At 40.3% G+C, this 19,526-nt stretch overlaps 3 protein-coding genes across 8 annotated transcripts in view; 1 reads left to right on the plus strand and 2 right to left on the minus strand.

The window, feature by feature from the left end:
* The window catches only part of LOC107045455, an 8,943-nt gene extending 3,571 nt beyond the window's left edge, over positions 1 to 5,372 (minus strand). For both annotated transcript variants that reach the window (XM_015267752.2, XM_015267751.2), the window contains exons 1-6: positions 5,103 to 5,372; positions 929 to 982; positions 565 to 734; positions 400 to 479; positions 219 to 311; positions 50 to 130 (exon numbers count right to left, since the gene is read on the minus strand). In XM_015267752.2, the coding sequence (XP_015123238.1) occupies positions 50 to 130; positions 219 to 311; positions 400 to 479; positions 565 to 734; positions 929 to 982; positions 5,103 to 5,201 (577 nt within the window). In that variant the 5' untranslated portion in view covers positions 5,202 to 5,372. The remainder of the gene's footprint in view (positions 1 to 49; positions 131 to 218; positions 312 to 399; positions 480 to 564; positions 735 to 928; positions 983 to 5,102) is intronic.
* A 1,931-nt stretch (positions 5,373 to 7,303) lies between these two features.
* Positions 7,304 to 14,240, plus strand: LOC107045442 (mitogen-activated protein kinase kinase kinase 4). 3 transcript variants are annotated; one of them, XM_015267726.1, is made up of 8 exons: positions 7,304 to 7,387; positions 7,474 to 7,521; positions 9,140 to 9,359; positions 9,564 to 9,855; positions 9,950 to 10,138; positions 10,231 to 10,427; positions 10,490 to 10,888; positions 11,223 to 14,240. In XM_015267726.1, exons 3-8 carry the CDS (start codon positions 9,199 to 9,201, stop codon positions 14,035 to 14,037), a joined length of 4,053 nt encoding a protein of 1,350 aa, XP_015123212.1. In that variant the 5' UTR covers positions 7,304 to 7,387; positions 7,474 to 7,521; positions 9,140 to 9,198; the 3' UTR covers positions 14,038 to 14,240. The 3 variants fall into 3 exon arrangements, with proteins under 3 accessions (XP_015123212.1, XP_015123211.1, XP_015123213.1); XM_015267725.2 differs by having other exon boundaries at positions 7,330 to 7,393; XM_015267727.1 differs by having other exon boundaries at positions 7,331 to 7,521; positions 9,564 to 9,840.
* Positions 14,241 to 14,283: 43 nt separating this feature from the next.
* The window catches only part of LOC107045444 (vesicular acetylcholine transporter), a 43,925-nt gene continuing 38,682 nt past the window's right edge, over positions 14,284 to 19,526 (minus strand). For 2 of the 3 annotated variants that reach the window (XM_015267733.1, XM_015267729.1), the window contains 6 exons: positions 18,701 to 18,930; positions 18,027 to 18,238; positions 17,827 to 17,949; positions 17,206 to 17,398; positions 16,301 to 16,501; positions 14,284 to 15,655 (listed from right to left, as the gene is read on the minus strand). In XM_015267733.1, coding sequence (XP_015123219.1) covers positions 15,440 to 15,655; positions 16,301 to 16,501; positions 17,206 to 17,398; positions 17,827 to 17,949; positions 18,027 to 18,238; positions 18,701 to 18,930 — 1,175 coding nt within the window. In that variant the 3' untranslated portion in view covers positions 14,284 to 15,439. The remainder of the gene's footprint in view (positions 15,656 to 16,300; positions 16,502 to 17,205; positions 17,399 to 17,826; positions 17,950 to 18,026; positions 18,239 to 18,700; positions 18,931 to 19,526) is intronic. The other variant, XM_015267730.1, reaches the window with a different exon arrangement.

Consider the following 19,526-nt stretch of genomic DNA (forward strand, 5'->3'; position numbering starts at 1 on the left):
TTTTTTTTTTCAATAAATTTCTTCTTCAAGGGATTTGAGGGCTTCTTACCATTCTCCTGGGGAGGCGCACTGGGAGTGAACTTCCAGGTTCCAATTGTCTTGAACCACTTCTCATCTCCATCGGTCAGACCTGTGAAAAATTGAATTTCCTGCATGAATATGTGGGACCAAATTTTGAAATTGAAAATGAGATTTGCTCGTGTGATTTATCTACTCACGTTTTCTCAGGAAATAGATGAGGAGTCCTACGATTGATACACATGGAATCCCACTCGCCATGTAAATCCACCATTGAGAATTGTCATCGATCACTGCAACAAATAATCGAAATGTCAATAGTTTTTTCTTGGTAATTTTTACGTAAACGAATTTATCGAGATTAATAATTATAATAATCACCTGGAGGGTCCACTGGGAGTTGAACCTTGCTTTTGCAAACAGGCTCCTCCTCTCCGGTCGCCACAGTATTACTGGCATATCTGAAAACGAATAAATGAAGGTAATCACGAATTTCATTATTTATTTATTCATAGAACGCGAGGAATGGGGAAAATTAATAATTACCCTTCGAGGCATTTTCCACACTGTGAAGGATTTTGAGCCTTCTCAGCACCCTCCTCGCGGTTGTACTGACTGCAATTTGTGTAATGAACACATATATTTGAAACATCATAACAAAATTGATGTGGGGGACAGTCCCCCTCGTCCTGGCATGAAGTTTCCGTCGCGGCTCCCTAAAAAATGATCATCTTACGTTAAATATTTCATCATCTCCATAATGAGATATAATAAATTAAAAAATTAATTAATCTCATCAATTATAAAAGCTATAAAATAAAAATACTGGAGAAATCTACAAAATTAACTGAAACATAATGACTATTTGAATTCATTATCCAGAGTTTAAAAAATTATTATTTATAATTACCAGAGCCATTATCGCCATAAACATGATAAATCCAAATAATCTTGAGCACACCATCTGCAACCGAAGAAACCGCCAAATAATTAAACAGTGAATAAAACCCCGCAAAAACTATCTAGGAGTGAATGAAGACATAAATTTTTTTCTGCATCCCGGGGTATTCAAATTCCCATAATCCCAGGAGGTAACGACGTGTGGTCGGTTCGAGTTGCATAACCCGAATTTAGCGAGTTCATCGATCTCCCAAAAAACCGAGGGCCCAGTGTGCGATTAGATACTCCTCAGTGTTTTTATTTTTCTCCCAAACCTAAACACAGAGAGAGGGAAGGGATTCGCCGAGTGACTCGTACGTGGGGGAGCGGAGAAAGTGTTTGATGGTGGGCAAAAGACGGAAATCTCGTGCATTCCATGAGTGGTGCGTGGCGTTCGCCAAGTGGATGGGCGATGGGTCTTGAATCGACCGCGAAAGGAAAATAAAACTACTGGGGGGATGAACCCGTTCGCCATTACGACGCCATTTTTTTCCTCTTCTTCTGCGTCAGGCGGGAGCCATTATAGAGGCGATGAGAGTGCATAAATAGAAGAAGAAATCATGGCGTCACGTAATTATTTATTCCGTGGTATTAGAGTCATGTTATTCCAGCAAAATTTATGAAATGATGATTTGAAGTAAATTGGAGTCATGAAATGAAGGATTAATTCGCGTTTAATTGTTATGAAACCTGTTGGGTCGTCTAATTTCAGGGAGACGAATTAAAATTCACCCGGACGTAGGATATAACAGGGTGAAAGATGAAAATTATAGGAAAATTAATCCGTTCGCCATCACGACGCCATTTTTTTCTTCTTCGTCAAGGGAACCATTACAGAGGCGATGAGAATGCATAAATAGAAGAAGAAATCATGAACGATATGAAGAAATTAAATTTATGAAATGATAATTTGAAAGCAATTGCAATAATGAAATGAAACTGTTGTGTTGTCTAATTTCAAGGAGACAAAATAAAATTTTGCTGAACGTTGGATGTAATACAGTGAGAGATAAAAAATTATGGAGTAAAACGAAAGAGAGAGTGAGGGAGTGCGAAAGGGATTTTATAACACCGACTGATGACGCGTTGAATGCCATGGCCTCGTGCCGTGTCCGTGACGTACGCGTATGGGAAGAAATGAGCGATAAGACACTGAGAGCCAAGGATGATTGTGTCTCCTGTGTCGTATGACTTTGTATTTATAACTCACGGTGGGCTTTTCCAACGAGAGGATTAGGTGACAATCAAATGGGAATTAATTGGCGATTTTATGGAGGCGGGTGTGCGAGTGAGAAGAGGGATTGTCAAGTTACTTCCCGGGAGTGAGTTATCTTCGACAAACAATGACACGTGTTTCGCGAACCTCAGAAGCTTCCAGAGCCCAATAAATCCCATTTTGATAATCGGTTTATTCAAGTGAATAATGCAGAGGGAATAATTGAGAGAAATTGCTTTCACGAGGGATTATTTTGCGAATGAGACGCTAATCGAGTTCTCCTTAGACCAATGTTAATTAAGAATATCATTTAATATTCTCCCGCAAAAAAATTTCGTTTTTTGCATTTGAAATTCACCAAAAAATGTGAATACGAAAATGAATAAAAATAATATTGTTATTTTTAAAAAATATTCAACGAAAAAAAGGTTGATTGAATTAAGTTTCTACATTCAATATTTGTCAGCTATCCCTTTGTCTGGATGTTATGAAAGATTATTTCTCAGGAGATGAGTCACCCCTTCACGTTTGCGCGTCAAAATCCACCGTACATCGTTCGATTTTATTGTCTCAATTCTAGAAATCTCTCCACCCATCTTTTCGAATCAGGTATATAAAATGATAAAAATGAATTTTGTGCCTCGGCTTCAATCGAAGTAAAGAATTTTAAAGAAGAGGGAGAAGTGGATTTCGAGAATTGGTTGTTGGTGCGATTTCTGGAATTATTTTTCAAGTCAATATCCAGAATATCGGGCGTTTCCGCGTTTTCATCAGATTTTAATGTATTTGGACTTGTTTTATTCATTGACACAATCTCTGTTACTTGTATAAATTTTCAATTAAGTAATTATCGTTTTTCATTAGTATATTTATCCAAAATATCATTTCATTTAGGATTCAATGACTCAACGAAAAAAACGAGACTAAATTAATTAAAACTGGATGACAAGCGTAACTTGAAAATATTTCATAGTCAAAATCGTCAGTAACATGACAATTCCCCACTTGTTACATTAAAAAATTCCAAGAAATTTCAATGCCTCAACCATCGTGATTTCAATCTATATTAAAATCCGAAGACTCCGCTAATGCGATTTTAATGGGACACCCTGAGACCAGAAAGAGATGGGAAAAAATCATTGCGAAATACTTAGATTAACGTTTTATCTCTCTCCTCTCATTCGCAGAAGTCGAAAATTGTGCCAAGTGGGTCGCCATTTTACATGGCATTTGTGCAAAAGGGGGGTGAATGTTGGACTCACTGAGATTCAGTGCTCCTGACCCACATGATAATTCGTCTAATTGAATGAAATGGTGCGAAATAATTATTCTATCAGCACCATCGTCGGATTTCGGCTGCTCTTTTTATCAATGTATCTGGTTTGCGATAGTCACGAATGCTAGTGTGTATTATCAAGTCATGGTGTGGCGGCATTCTCTTTATTCGTCATACCCTCATCCGCTTCTATGTAATGTTCGAGGGAATAAAACAGACAGTGCAAACTTCGTGTGAGTCGAACGATAATTTCTCGGAAGCTTGCGAGAATAAGTGACTTTTAATGCGAGATAGTGAGACCCGGAATTACTGATCTTTGTTGTTTTATATTTTTGTTATGTTAATTTCAGTTCTGGGAAGAGTAAATGATAATTCGTAAATTTTTATGCAATTTGAGGAGGCGAACGATGAGGAAAAATCTGGGTTTTTCATTTTTTTTGTTCAATAGAGGATAAAATAAGGCTGTTATAATCAAAGAGCTTTCAAGACATTTTCCCGATCTGATCTGCCGTTCTCTAAAGTGAAATTTAATTTTTATTGCCATTTTATTAATGAAATTATCTCAATAATGAGATATTTTAGGAGAAAATGTCAAGAAATTTTTGCGCAAAGAATTATCTCGGCTCCAAAAAAATTCTTTTGACATTCTCTTCTAGAATGCCTCGCTCCAAAGATAATTACAGAATTTAATGATGGAGTGTTGAAAACAATAAATTATTTCAACTCTGGAGCCACTGATTTTTGGATAAATATTTCTGAATCTCAGGGGAATGGCCACCTTTACATCTCACTTCGCTGCATAAAAATTTCGCTGAGTCTCAAATTCCTGAATATAAAAAAAAAGCAGACTAACAAGCAAAACCGACGTTCTACCGTTTTACCGTCTACTCTCATTATCAGCTCTAATTTGAAAATAAATCTAAAATTGCGTGAATCCTTTGGATTATCAATCGAGTACTCGTAATAATCATGTGTACGAAACAAGATACCGAACTGCCTTTGAAATTCAACTCAACATGGCGCCGCTCCCCTTGCAGATCCACTTGTTGCGTCAGAAAATTGTCACAACATAAACTGTCACAATGGCGAACTACCCCATCAGGTGAATTCATTCCCTTCATGCTCAACCCCTGCAATAGACCTCCATCAAATTTTTAATTCACTTGGAATAATTGAAAAATATCGTGACAAAGCCCGCAGTAAACTGGAGGTTACCTTCAATCCAATGTGTCATCTCACCTTTTCCCCTATTTGTTTTGGGAAATTTAAAGATCGAAAGTGAGGATGACATCACACTATACCCCAAATATTATTATGACAGTTAACAGTTACTGATGACTAATCAGGCTTCGAATGATAGCTTCACTCATTTTTTTATCCTCTCGTTTTCACTTGTCACAACATAAATATGAAAGCATGCAGTTTAATGCCCTGAGTGATAAAAAAGTGGCGATAAAAAAATGTTAACGACTAGTTATGAATTTTTAACTTTTGTCTAATGAAATTATCAAAAGTTGCAATCGTTCTCGTGACGTTTGAGATCTGGTGACATTGAGGTTTAGCCCATGCAGTTGAAAAAAATGATATTCCACGTATTTATGAATATTTATGAATATTGGATGATAAAGAGCAAACTTGCTCCACTTTACTCACCGTGAAAAGCCTCGAACTAGTCTCCATCCCTGACAAATGGATCACCCCTGCAGTAGAGACTTCTGTGACTGTCTGACCAGGCGCGGATTTTCTTTTCATCCACCAGAGATCGCATTTGCCTGATCACCCACTGATAAACTAATAATTTTCTGTCACTCTAATTTTTTTTAATTAACAAGTTGTATTCACTGGGAGACGTGAGAACGTCGTCCTTCGAGAGAGCGTCCTACTGGCCGCGCGAACCAACGTGCAGTGAGCGTGTTCAGACACGTTCGTTTCATCTTGAAAGCTGTGGTGGGGGTGGACCAAGTGTTTTCTCGGACAGTGGGGGCATCGTCGCGCGATGGTGCCCTTCAGAAGAATTCCATTTTTTCGTGGAAATAAAAATCTTTATAATAGGTGCGACAACCCCCTTTTAAACATTTGGAAATGAAGTTTTTGAATTCTGATTTCCAAAAACATCTCGGAATTTTCATTTGTAATTATTAATAATTAATTTAAAAAATTCTTATTTGCTCAAAAAGTTGAATATGAGGTGGAGCACTTCATAATTTTCAATTTATATAAATATTCAATTCAAAAAATGACAAAAATGTGTGAATTATTCAAAAAAATCTCGCCATTGTAAAAAAAATGATAAAAAATTATTTAAAATTTTTGATAATCAATGAAAAGAATTAAACGATCAATTATCCATGAATCTAATTTTCTCAAAACAATTTAAAAAACACTTATGCACTTGCTTCACCAAGTGCAACAGTTCCTGACCTATTTTAATCCGCCCAGAGAAACTAGGGGATCACAACAAGGGAATGGAGGGGAGATGTTGCCCACCTGACTGCAACAGAGCTCGCGATCTCCACGCGGTCATGTGCCAGGGGGGGAGGGCCTTGGCACCAGCGCCAATCGAGGGATCCCCTGTCTGCCGACACCACGACGCCGCTATCTCCGCAGAGAGCGAGAGGTCCCCTGCTCTCATCTCCGACACTGCAACTAGCCCAGGGAACAAGGATGGGTACAGTGGCGTGTGTCGTCCACTTTTTTCCCACTTTATCGCTCTGTTTCTCTTTTATCGAGCCCTCGGCTGTTGCTATCCCAACAATCGAGGTGAAATCGTACGAGATGGATATCGAGTTTCATTAGAGATGACGAACCGAAAAAATGTTTATTGTTTTGGTTTTTTATGGCGGCTTGCGCTACGATGATAGGATCTACTCCAATTTCGTTATTATTATTATCATTATTATTATTATTATTAATTATCCATTGTTATGGATCATTATCCACTGCTAAATTAACAATCATGAGGAATTGTTGATGAGTAGTTGTTGTTAATTGTTAATAATTTATCATAAATTGTTACACATAATGTCGTCAGATTTTACGGAATCATGAATGCATTCGAGTGAATTTGGAGCACGCGGGGAATGTCAACCGATTTTTATGCTAATAATCCTCGCGAAATCCTTGAACACTTGTTGACAATAAAAATGAGATGATTTACCGTGCGGCGACGAGCGGCGGGTCGTAGACCCAGTTTCACAGGTTCAACATTCGGCCCTGGGATGAATCATGTACCGCAGGTCATTGAATTGCCCGATGGTCTTGGTCTCGCACACGTTTTATGTCGTGTCTCTCACTTCTCTCCGGCTCTCTCTCTCGACCGACCTCCACCGTGAGGTCTTCATGTTTTCGCGATTTCACTTTCATTGCGCCGATGTTGGAAATTTATTTGGGTTTTTTCGTTCTTTTTTATGGATTGTTCATCCTTTATTCTTTTGCAAGGCCTCAATGATTTTGTCTGATGATTTCAGTGACGATTTTTATGGCAAACGTTTTATTCCGAGATAAACTCTTGTTTTACCCATTTTGCGGGGGCATTCCCGCGTTATTGGGAGAAATGAAATGCAAAATGGCAACTGGCGATGGCAGCGGCATCTCGTGGTGTCCATAACGCGGGATATTTAAAATATAAACAATAATTGTTGAATAATTGTTGATAATTTGATCAATTGGGCAGACGACAGCAACAGCATTGTTTTAACTCGAAATGAAATGAAAAAATGTGATTCGTTGGCATTTGAAGACATAAAAAAAAATTCTGAGAATCATTTTTTGTTTTTAATTGTAATAATCGGATAAGTCACGTGTTTCCAAAGTAAATAAAGCACCAATTACGTAATAAACATCAGTCGCTTGGCCTCTAATTTCGTCTGGCCGATCTCAAGAGACTACAAAGAAATCCTAACGTCGATTTTGGAGTTTCGTGTGGGCAGCGAGGGCAGGTGGGTGTGAGTTCAAAATCCAAACAATCGTCCCCTCAATTTTTCATCGATAAATGCCGAATAAAATGTAAAATATCCGTAAACAGGACTTTGCTGCAGGCCAGAGACAAAGGATATCATTGATTCCGCGGGAGGTGAGCAAGTGATAATTAATTGTTGAAGATTTTTTTCATAACCTCAAAATTTTTATTTTCTCACTATATTCACGCGCATTGCAGTTGATTCCCGTAATTATCGTCATTTTATTGTTTTCATTTGCTATTTTTTACGTCTTCCCTGCACTGTTCCCTGAAAAGGGAGCCGAAAAAAACGCTGAAAAAAAAATGAAAAAAAAAAAAAAAATCTCGGATTATTGATTTTTTTTTTCATTACAAAAAATTTTCGATTTGATTTGATAATTCATGAAATTGAACAATGAGTGTTATTATCCACGAGCAATATCCTGACATTGACCCTCGTGACCTTGAACGTTGCACCGAATGTCATACAATCAACAAATGCAGAGCAATTGTTGCAGTATAATTAAATACAGTCTGTTTTGCATAAAAAGTCTTAAATTCATTTATGCGGTGTGAAAAAAAAAATTCCTTCATCAATGAAACCAATCTTATCTGGAAAAAGGCAAATTCCAGTGTAAATACAATCTGATAAGTATAATGTTGCAGGTGAGAAATTGAGATACATTTTTTGTAAATAATTTTCATCATACAACACGCATCTATCCGCTATTTTTATTGACGCGAACAAAAAGTGAAAATTACAGGATTGGAATGCAATAAACGTTTGGAATTAGTTTATTCACATATTACTTGGCAAATTACATATTCTTTAAAAAGACGAAGTGACCACATCCATCAAAAATTGACATTAAAAATAGACATGAAAAATTGATCATGAAATTGATCAATAATTTAAAAATAATAAAAATAAAACGAATCCCTTCATCAGTGATCCACCATCCCGGCCTGCCTCGACTCATTGACCTTGAACATTCAACGACTACACCTGCCCCAACATTTCCGCAGTTCCGTCAAGTGCTGCCATCGTCGTTATCCCCCTATCACGATAAAGCACGTGATAAACTCCACTTTTATTCGCATAATCCGCACAACATACGTTACCTACACGATGTAACACCTAGAGCCACGATAAAGCGTATTAGCGGATGAGTCTAGAGGACGGTTCAGTCAACGATCCGGGCCCGAGTGCTCCGGATGTGTTTACATCGAGAATTCTAGTTTTCATTCGAATGAACGCGAACAAAATATTCAAATCGTCACCTAATTTGTACCTAATGCATTACACTTGGATTTTTGTTTTCATTCGGTCGATCAATTCCGGTTGTTGCATTATTCATCGAATTTCTAATGATGATTGATGATTATCAAGTAGAAATTACGCGCACCTGAAACATTGTGCATCCTTGTGTAACAAGTCGCTGAGGTGACGATTAATTCACGTTATCTAACAATTTTTTTCGAGTTTTTTTAATGATAACACGCTGATAGATGTAGACGGGAATAAAAGTCTTATCGAAGAAATCTTTTGGATTGACTCATGATGCTGGCGATATAAGTTAACGAGCTCGTAATTAGTCATTTGTTCATTCAAGAAGACTCGAATGGCTTTTTTTTTGTGATAAGAAAGAGCGCTTGATTGATTGATTGATTGATGACGAACGCCGGAAATTAAGATCTCATAATTGGAAGAGGAAATGAGATGTTTATCGTGGAATTTCTACTGTTGATGCAGAATGATCCGAGTATGGCGGTGAATATTTGGAAAGAGGAAGGAGTGAAGAAAAAGGAGACATGAGTGAGCGCAGGGGGTTCAGGAACGAGAGGCGGGATTCAGTCAGCTCTCTCTCCTCGGACGATCCACTCCACGAGATGAGTGATTTCTATGGGCAGACGCCACCCAGGACGCGACAGAGCAGGAGGCAGCGGGAGAGGAAGCAGAGGACTTCCTGGGGGTGAGGGAATTATCATAAAGCGATCGTTTGGATTTAGCAATTTATTGAGAATTTTTATTTGCCATTGGATTGAGCATTTGCCACCATCTGAAATTAAAATTCCATATAAACTATGTTTTTTTGAATATTTAAAAAGTTTTCACTTGCAATTTCAAGTGAAATTGGTTACAAGTATAAAATTTTCTGTTAATTTCCTCTTTGCAGTGAGACGAAAGCCTCACCCGCATCAAGAGAACTTCGCGCAAAGCCCAATATCTGCCGCCGAGACACCCTGGACACAATGATCTTCAACAAAATGTGCGAGGATGCGGACAAGGCTCGCGACAAAGAAGAGGCAGCCAAGGAGGGCAGCAGAAAATCCAAGAGAAGTTTAAAACTAGCTCGAGGAAACGAGAGAGATCTAAAACTTGATGTTGAGGCTGCAGCACATTATGCTGAACGATCAGAGCGTCGATCAGCCCCAGTGCCATGCAACATGAAGGTTTGGCGTCGTGTGGTTCGTCATTGTCTGTCAAGTTCTCGCTTCATTGCATGTGCTCCTTCTAAAAAAAAACATTTGGCCATTTCTCAAAGTTCAATCTCTTCTGTAGATAGAGACCAGGAATAGATTTCGTTGTTTGCGATCTAAACCAGTGGACATTAATCACAAGAGGAGGGAGCCTGCCCCAGTTACTGCCCCAGCACCACCAACACCAGTTAATAGTGTTGAGGAGGCGAAACCAAAGAATTTGACGGAGAGAGAAGTGTTTCACGATACTTTCGCGTTTTTAATACGTCTGGTGAGTGGAAATGAATTGTTGGTTTTGGTAGAGGATCCTTCATCCTTTATTCAACATGGTTTCTTATTATTTGTCAATTAATTTTTGATCAGGGAAGTACAGACAGGGAAAAGAATTGTAGAAGACAGATGAGTAGCGAAGAGTCGAGATGGCAAAACGAACTCAAGGATTTAATTTGGTTGGAACTCCAGGCGTATCATGCAGACAGGAGTCTCATGGCTCAGGATGAGTATCTGTGCAAGCAGAGAGAGGCCGTTGGGCCTTTACTGACTGAAATAATGGACTACAGGTGAGAAAATTCAACTATTCAGCAATTACCCTCATAATATTGTCTGCTGAATTCATTCACAGATACAATCCAGTTTCATACTCCAACCCCCCATCAGCAGCATCAAGTTCCAACGACAGTGGCTTCGAAGGATCAACCCCTGTCATAGTAGAGCCCACGTGCATGGGGTGTTTGAACATGCGGTGCAGACCCTGCTCCAGGGCGCAGCTGACAGCCCTCAAACAAGTAGAAGTCCTACTTTGTCGGCTGGAGGCCGCCGAGGCCCTTTACCCATCGTGCCAGGCCTTCGCTGCCAATTACCCGATGTATAAGAGCCCAGAGTTTACCGGCAGAGTCAAAGCCATGTGCCTGTGGTACAACATGACTCGACATCACAGGCTGAAACTGCAGATCTTGGGAAAATTACTGATGCTGCTGGATAGCCCAAAAAATACGAACTATGAAGTCGATTCTGGAACTAGGTAAATTTGACAAATTTACTTCAAGTTCACTTCTAATTATTTCCACACCTATTTTTGTTTTTAATTGAAAATTGAATTTGTGTAAACATCAGGCATTCTGCAGTGATTTTATTATTCACACTTTGAAGCTTCAAATTATATTTTTTACTTCAAATCGTGAAAAACATTTTAAAAGCCTGAAGAAAATCAACAAGTCTGTTTTTCATCGATCCTCATGAAATCGTGTTATAAATAATTTCCAAAATTTATTCCATCCCCATGATTTATAAAAAATGTTTTAATTCCAATATTAATTATCGTCATGAAGAATACGAAGCATTATTCAATTTTTCAGTTCAAGATCCTCCGAAACTACTGATTTCCTCGACCCCAAGCCGCCAGTCGTCCGTTTCGAGCTCTCCTGCCTGGATGACAGTGCCAACAGCACCCCCTCAGACAGTACTAACAGCAACTCCTCCGCGGGGGGCATGTCCCTCCTGCAGTCCTGGCCGTCGACCCCCGAGTCGACCCTCAGCTGCTTGGACGACCACAGATTCGACTGCCTGGACCACTACCTCATGGAGTTCGACAGACAAGCCTACCGAAAGTACATCGAAGAGGTCCTCAAGACTCGGGGTTTGGGCAAGAGCCTCAACTTCCTGGAGCGTCTGCACACCTCAGTCCTCCGGAAAGCCAGTCTCGCTCTGAAAAAATGGGCCACCGAATCCGAGCTCTCGACGAACGAAGAGTACGAAGGCGACATCGAGCTCAAACGCTACGGAGTCTGGAGCCCAGAGGCCAAAGCTCTGAACCTCCCCTCGTACAGATCGGCCTTTATATTCCTCTCTCGAGTGCCTCTGGACGTTGTCCACGAGTTCCTCAGGATGAGGCTCGAGCAGAAACCTGAGCAGCCAGGGCCCCTCTCAGTTCGACAACTGATGAGGGAGATGCGAGAGGGGCTGAGGATCGCCTGCATCCATCGAGACAGATTCGTCGAGCACTCGAAGACAGTTCACGCTTTCGATGACTACATCACGGGAACGTCCACAGAATCCCCTCCACACTCACCTCTCGTTGAGTTCGACGACGTGAAGGACTTTGACGACAGCTTGCAATCGGTCTTCGAGGTGTACCTGGATTATCTGCGCCAGTGGGTGGAGATGGTCCAGTACAACAGCTTCCACAAGAGCCTGATTGACGACGAGTGGAGTTTCGTGAAGTCCATAGCCGGGGGGATCAAGCACGGATACAAGATCGGGGGAATTAAATTTTGCGATATAACTTGCACGATGATAGAGCAGATACAGGAGTTCCTGGTGACGAGACCTCAGGAGATCAAAGAGAGTACTGATGCCCTCGAGGGAGATGTCTCGGTGATTAAGTTTCACCTGATGTCTGTGGGGAGGGAGTGGCAGGGGACGTTCGTGGAGGCTAGGGAGAAGATCACCAAGTGCCTGACATTCGCTAAATCCTTGAAGAAGGACATTAGTCAGTGGCCTGATGCCTCTGGAGACCTCAGCGATGCAGTCTTCCACATGAAAAATGTTGTATTGAGTCTCAGGGATCGATTGATCGTTCTCATAGAGGACTTCCAAGCGACCATCGACGCGGCTGAGGAACCAAAGTCCGAGAATGATCAGTTTGCCATGAAGACTCGAGTTCGAGAGATTCTGCATCAGGCTTACAGAATGGGTTTTGATTATCATAAAGAGGTCTGCAAGTTGTTTTCACCTGAGGAGAGGGGACTTTTGGTCCATGGGCTGGTGGATTTCGCCATGTTGTGGATGGATTTCGTGAAGGACAGGTGCGAGAGGGGCAGGGGGCTGAGACCTAGATGGGCGAATCATGGGTTTGAGTACTTGATGACAGTCTGTGAGTCCTCGAACACTAGGTATTTGTCTGACGAGGAGTTCGAGGCGCTGAAAGAAGCGATGGATCGATGCATATCCCATGTTGTTGGGGTTGCGAGTGCTCCTGGTTCACACTCAGAGCAAGAAGGGGTCAAGAGACTCCCCAGGTCTCGGGCCTCATCACCAGCGAGTTCTGGAGGTAGAACGAGTTTCAGTATTCCTTCCAAGTCGAAGGATAGCCTGAGATCTCCGGAGGCAAATCAGAGGAAGTATTCGTCTCCACATTCGAGTGATGGGAGTCTAGCTGTAAGTTTAATTGTACCTGAGACGACGCAAGTGAAGAAGGAGAGGATTCTGTCGGCTTTGAAGAAACTTGAGAGTGAGATTGACGAGAAGAGAAGAGGATGTGAGCTCATTGGCAGTGTCACTGACAGAAAGTCTGTGGATAAAATCAAAGTCAGGATTAAGAGGGTCACTTTCACCTGGCAGAGGGGCATCAAGATTGGCCAGGGGAGGTTTGGAAAGGTTTATACAGTCGTTAATAATCAGACTGGTGAGTTGTTGGCTATGAAAGAAGTTCCTTTGCAACCTGGGGATCACAGGGCTGTCAGGAGACTCGTCGAGGAATTGCAGATCTTCGAAGGAATCCAACACAAGCATCTGGTCAGATACTATGGCATTGAGATTCAGAGGGAGGAGATGCTTTTGTTCATGGAATTCTGCGCTGAAGGCACTCTGGAGAGTCTCGTCGCAGGCTCCGGGAATGGACTGCCTGAGATATTCATCAGGAAGTACACACATCAGCTTCTACTGGCTGTTTCTGTTCTGCATAATCATGGAATTGTCCACAGGGATATCAAGACTGCGAATATATTTCTTACGGATCAGGGGAATTGTCTTAAACTTGGGGACTTTGGGTGTGCAGTACAGATCAAGGCGCATACCACTATGCCTGGGGAACTGCAGGGGTTCGTGGGGACTCAGGCGTACATGGCTCCTGAGGTTTTTATGAAGACTCAGAGTGGGGGACATGGCAGAGCTGCTGATGTCTGGTCTGTTGGCTGCTGCGTCGTGGAAATGGCCAGTGGCAAGAGGCCTTGGGCTGAATTTGATTCCAATTATCAAATTATGTTCAAGGTGGGAATGGGAGAGAGTCCAGCACCTCCGAAACACCTCTGTAAAGAGGGTGTTGAGCTGGCTAGCAAGTGCCTCACCCACGATCCAAAGAAACGACCAACAGCCAATTCCCTGCTGTCACATCCCTTCGCAAGGAACTATGATGATGTCAACGTTGATCTACTTACTCGTGTGGCTAGCTGAATTGACTGAGTGCTTGTATTTGTCTATTTATCTACTTAACGAAAACCCACTGGCTGCGTTGTTTGAAATTTCTCAAAGCCTGACGCCCGTTCTGCTTCTGTATATATCGGGAATTTAATTGTGATAGATATTCTGTGCCTGTTTCAACATTCCGGACTATAGTCGCTGTGAGTAATCACGCAATATAAAGTTTATGGATTCTATTCTGTGTTTTATTGGGTGGGGAATATTTGAGGATTCAACGAATTAAGACAATAACATTGATTTCTTTATTTTCTTCGATCTCCCGCTGGATTTACAAGGTTTCTCTAACAGTTCGACTTTATTTAAAAATCAACTACATTCTACTGTCAGGCTTGATTAGCCCTGATATGCGTGTGATATTCCTGACTGCAAAGCAATCACAAAGATTCCTCCCAATACGTTTGACTGATTTTTTTATAATCTCGGATCGGTAAATACTTTCATAACCGAGTCTAAGCGGTTTTTAGAACACAATATCGTTTGTTTCAAACTCTAGTTCCTTCACGTACATTTATATTATCGCTAATAGTACATTTATGACAATTCAACAGTGATAGACATTTTTTTCTCTTGTCGCGTTCATATTTAAATAAATCAATTGGATAAATGAACCATCAACAACCGGTTGCATCAACAAACTAAATATATTATAAATTCTTCAGTTATAGTTTCTCTCGTAAAATACTTCAGACTAGTGATGCTCAGCGTCACTTTCCAACTTTGTTAAATAATTTATTCACTCGCATTTTGTTCCCACAGATATGCAACGATTTCATTGTATTCGCGATATATTACTCTGAAAATCAACGATTATAATTACTCGGGCCTTCTCAGAAAATCATGAGAATTCATCGTTTGTAAATAATTATTCGACAATATTCTCTCGTTAATCATAGGCCAATGAATGTAACAACAAAAAATACTGAAGCGGTTACAACTAGAGTATTGCACAGACTAGATAGACGAGTACCATTAATTTCATTCTCTAACAACTGTCTGGACAAGAGTGCACTGGTGCGGGCGCCAATAGATTGGCTGACTTAAATTAAAAATGCCGATTTGAAGTCATCAAACTGTTAATAATAATCCTCTCATCGAGTCTATCACAAATCATTCGATTCTCTATGGAAATTAATTCCAAGTCAAACGAAATCATTTTAGCCATAGGATTTGACTGTTCGATTTGACGTCAAAAATGGAATTGTGCAATTGCGATGAGTCAAATCGTATAACAATTGATTTGAAATAATTTCAAGGCATTTTAATGGAGCCATGCAATTGCGATGAGTCAAATCGTATGAATGAAATCGTTTGTGTCAAATTAGCGCCTACTGAAGTCATCTAAATCCTCTACATAATCTCCAATACCCATTCACAATTAGACTAATAATTTATTGGCGTTCTTCAGCATCGTAGCCATCTCCCTCATACTCAACTCAAGTGCCTGTGCGAATTTCCTCGCACTGGTTCTCCCATCGCTGTGAAATGCAGACACAGAAAAGATGAAACCATTTTTACGGAGATTGTAAGCGCAACCGTAGCCGTCAGGCACAACCGGACCGTAACCGACTATTGCGTCGTTTCTCGTCGTCACCTGTGGACAAACAGACAATTATGAGATTCATTACTGGAGATCCGGGCCACTGGCAGCTCTGACGAAAACGATTTTCTGGGGTTGCAGGAAGTTTGGGGGGTAGTGGATGACTTCCGGAGTTGGAGAGCTAGAGTTACAGGATTGCTTCCTGGCTCGCCCTTTATACCGGGGGGACTGACCCTCGTGTCAGAACGCACTTCAATTCCCCATGTTTCAATTCTTCTTTAATTATCGGGTTTTTTTCGAAAGGGGGAGTACATTTCACTTGCAGGAGTTTCATTGTTAACGTCAAGTTTTTTTTTGTTTTAATTGTAACTTTTTCCTTTTGCGCATTCGGAGAAGGGGAATTTTAGTGATGTATTCCACGAGATGAAATAATTCTAGTGATTAACTATATTCATATTCTTTCACTTGATAAAAACTCAATTCTCCATGTTTTAATTCTTTCTTGATTATCAGGTTTTTTTCGAGGGAAATTAAATGGTACTGTCAAGTAGTTTTTTTTTTCAATTGTAATTTTTTCATTTATAAATTTGGGGCAGAAGAAATTTTTAAAACGAATTTAAAATCGATTTCATCGTAATGAAATGTATTTTTACATCATTAGAAATGTAAAAAATTCTGTTAGATATTTGGTCCCCTCACCTGAGAAGTGGACAACGCAAAATGATGAACAATATTGAAGGCCTCGTCAGTAAAAAGTTCGGGAAGTGGTTCTCCCGCTTCTTGAGCCACATACCTCAGCCCCATCAAGTGATTATCAATTCCATATCCATGAATGTTATCAGCTATCTCCTTGGCCTGACGTTGAACAGCCAGATCGAACAATTCCTTGATGCGTTGCTCCTGGGGAAAAACCTCATGACAATAAATTCGTCATTTAGAATTTTGGGTAATTAATGCTAGCGTGACTCATGCAGGGGGTCGAAAACTCTTTAAAAGCGATAAAAGATGGATCGATTGAGTTCAATACTCCTTGGTAATCACTCCTCATTACCAAAGTGGCTGTGTATTTTTATTTATGTTCCATTTCAGGAGCAAAAACATCACCTGAACCAACATATCTGTAATTGAGACTATTCTGGAGGATATAAAAGGGACTGATGCAAAGAAAACAGTGGAAAATCCTCGTGAATTCCTCCACTTTTGCTTTTCCTTATTCTCCCCCCTCGAGGCTTTTCTCGAGGACACGACAAACACTCGATCCCCGGTTGGGATCTAATTGATTGCCATTTTCAATGTTCCGCGTCCCTGTTTCACCGCAATCAACAAACAATGGACTTTTCTTTTAAAAAAATAGAGAGTGAGCATCTGTTTGTCGAGGGATTCAGCCTCTGAAGATAAAACCTGAATCAACATCTCTCATTCGAGCTCAATCGGTCATTGTCAATAAATATCTCGACACACTCGAGGCCATTGAAGAAAAATGCACGAGGGACATTTGACTTCATTTATCTCAAGTAAAATCATAGTACAAAGCGATAAAAAATTAAATGGTGCGACCAGCTTGCAGAAGCCTCACTCAATTGTAATTGTTTAAGGATTGTTACACTGTAAATGGTGAACTGTACTCTTTTGGAGCCTTCGTCCTGGGCATCGTTTTGGGCATCGGGGTCACCCTGGCACATGGCTTTCACCCATGCCAGACTCTCTGGACTCGCTGCACGAATTACGTCGACACGACCTAGGGCAAATCTACGAATACTCGCACTCTCGTATGTCGCGACTAAACGTCCGTGCAATCTGAAAAAAGATTTCATTGATTGAGGGTGAATTAATCAGAGAGCTGGAGTTTATAGGTCGATAGGTAGCTCTGGAGTTTCGGGGGAAAGTTATTCTCGATGGTGTACGGAACTGTTAAATATGGGGAACTTATAATTGGGTATTGTGTGGAAACGCTGGGGGTGAGTCGATTTTTATTGAGGGATAATTCATGTTTTCTTGGGACAAAATACTTTTTTAATTGGGAATTATTTCCTGGGGGATGAGTTCACAAAAGTCGATGTTTGGAAAAATATTTTATGCATCCTTCAATCATTTTAATGAAGATGATGTCATGAAATGTTATAAATGCCACGAAAATCAATTCCGTAATTGGCAGCGGGCGTTGTACCAAAGAGAAAATAAATATTGATTCAATTAACGAAATGGTGGAATGCCAATTAAATTACCTGAAGCAGGTCAATTGGAGTGCAAGCTGTATGTAGGCGTCTGGACTGATACTGCAGGCCTTGATGAATTCCTTGGAGTAGTCCTCGAACCACAAGATGCAGAGATCCAGGTCTTCAACGAGACTTTAACGAGTGGTTATTACTCTCGTGTCTCTCCGGGGTATTCATAAGTTTTGATAATAACATGAGAAGACACTTACGCGTCGAATGCTGTCGTAGCTTCACGAATGTCGCTGAGACTCTGCTCTGAGAGTCGCCACTCGAGTCTCTCGGGTCCTGGAAGATGCGATGGCACTGGGTTATCGTCTGAGGGGGGCATTTCGTCGACCTTCTCGGTTAGGGTCTCGAAGGCATTGAATATTGAGGGAGCTTCTCCTGCTGAGTGCTCGTATGACATTCCCCAGAATCCATCCTGACCAAAAAATAAAGAATACCACCTTCAAGAAATTTTCAGAACAGTACAGAATCCCTCGGAATTCTTACATTAATTTTGCTTAAAATCGTAAAAATTTATAAAAATTGTTTTTACCATTTTTCGACTAAACAACGATTTCAACATTTAAAAAATTGGAGCACCGTAAGACGAGCCACCAAACGCACTACTAAAAATAAAAAAACAAAAAATGAAGTGATGACGTTTGAAATGTCGACGGTATCAGACTTACAATTGGAAAATTGACTCATCACTTTATCGCTTTACATTTATGATTCTCATTAAAAATAATTTTTACATTTCGAAACGACTTCCGCCAGTGAAAGTTACTTAATAATAATTTCCCCAATGAAGAATAGAAACAGAGGAATAACAAATTTACGACTGGACTGTTGGAAACTTAATCTATGATAATTCTACTACAAATGTAATGATCCTGACCTTGCCAATTATTATGTGGAAAGTCTTGTCGAACCAGCGATTGGCGCCGAGATGACGCGAACCACCACCGTGGAGACAATGATGGAGTGCATTGGCATAGTCACGATCATTCAGCCATCGATCATCTTTTTTATATGGCTCGTTGAATGTAACGGGAAGGACGTCGTCGTCTATGCAGACGACGCAGAGACAACGCTTCAGAAGCTCGAGATTGTGACGATTGCGTTCGTCTGTAAGAATTAATTGAACAATTTCATAATTTTTTTTTGCTTGTCATTGTTGAATTTGTAACAGAAATGGTAAGACGTAACAGGTGAAATTTATTAGTCATTCAAATATTTAATTATCTCCTTAGCCAGTGGATTAAGGGGAAGTGTTGTCAGACCGTTTCTCTAGACAATTCAATTCTCCACAAAATTATGTTTCGAATTTTTCACTCAAAGTGCACTCGTAAAAAAATAATTTCTGCTTGTGAAACATTTACACATCATTTTGAATAATAACTGATTTTAGATAACTAATAAATGATGAGTGATAAAAACCAGAACTCGACGATCAATCGAAAAATAAAACAAGCCTACAGTAGAAATTGAAGCAAAAAACTAAAAATTACTGGGTTCGTTTTTAATAACACTAAATCTAAATTACAATTGAAGTTCAGATACATATGAAACCCCCAGGGCTTCCCAATTAAGCCACCAGACCCCGCAAGGTAACTTCAAAGGGGGGAAGTCTCATCGTTCAAAGTATCTGGTCTCCACGAGTTTAAATGCCTCATTATCTCGTTACATGGTTCATTCGATTTAGTGGGGTAAGGAGTGACTCC

This window comes from Diachasma alloeum, unplaced genomic scaffold (assembly GCF_001412515.2).
Source record: "Diachasma alloeum isolate Michigan unplaced genomic scaffold, Dall2.0 Dall_scaffold_00937, whole genome shotgun sequence".
NCBI lineage: Eukaryota > Metazoa > Arthropoda > Insecta > Hymenoptera > Braconidae > Diachasma > Diachasma alloeum.

Excerpts from the sequence above, each read along its gene's own strand:
- LOC107045442 (XM_015267726.1), top strand. The coding sequence starts at position 9,199 with ATGAGTGAGCGCAGGGGGTTCAGGAACGAGAGGCGGGATTCAGTCAGC. Across the intron at positions 10,139-10,230 it reads TCGCGTTTTTAATACGTCTG|GGAAGTACAGACAGGGAAAA; the intron begins GTGAGTGGAAAT and ends ATTTTTGATCAG. Across the intron at positions 10,889-11,222 it reads GAAGTCGATTCTGGAACTAG|TTCAAGATCCTCCGAAACTA; the intron begins GTAAATTTGACA and ends TCAATTTTTCAG.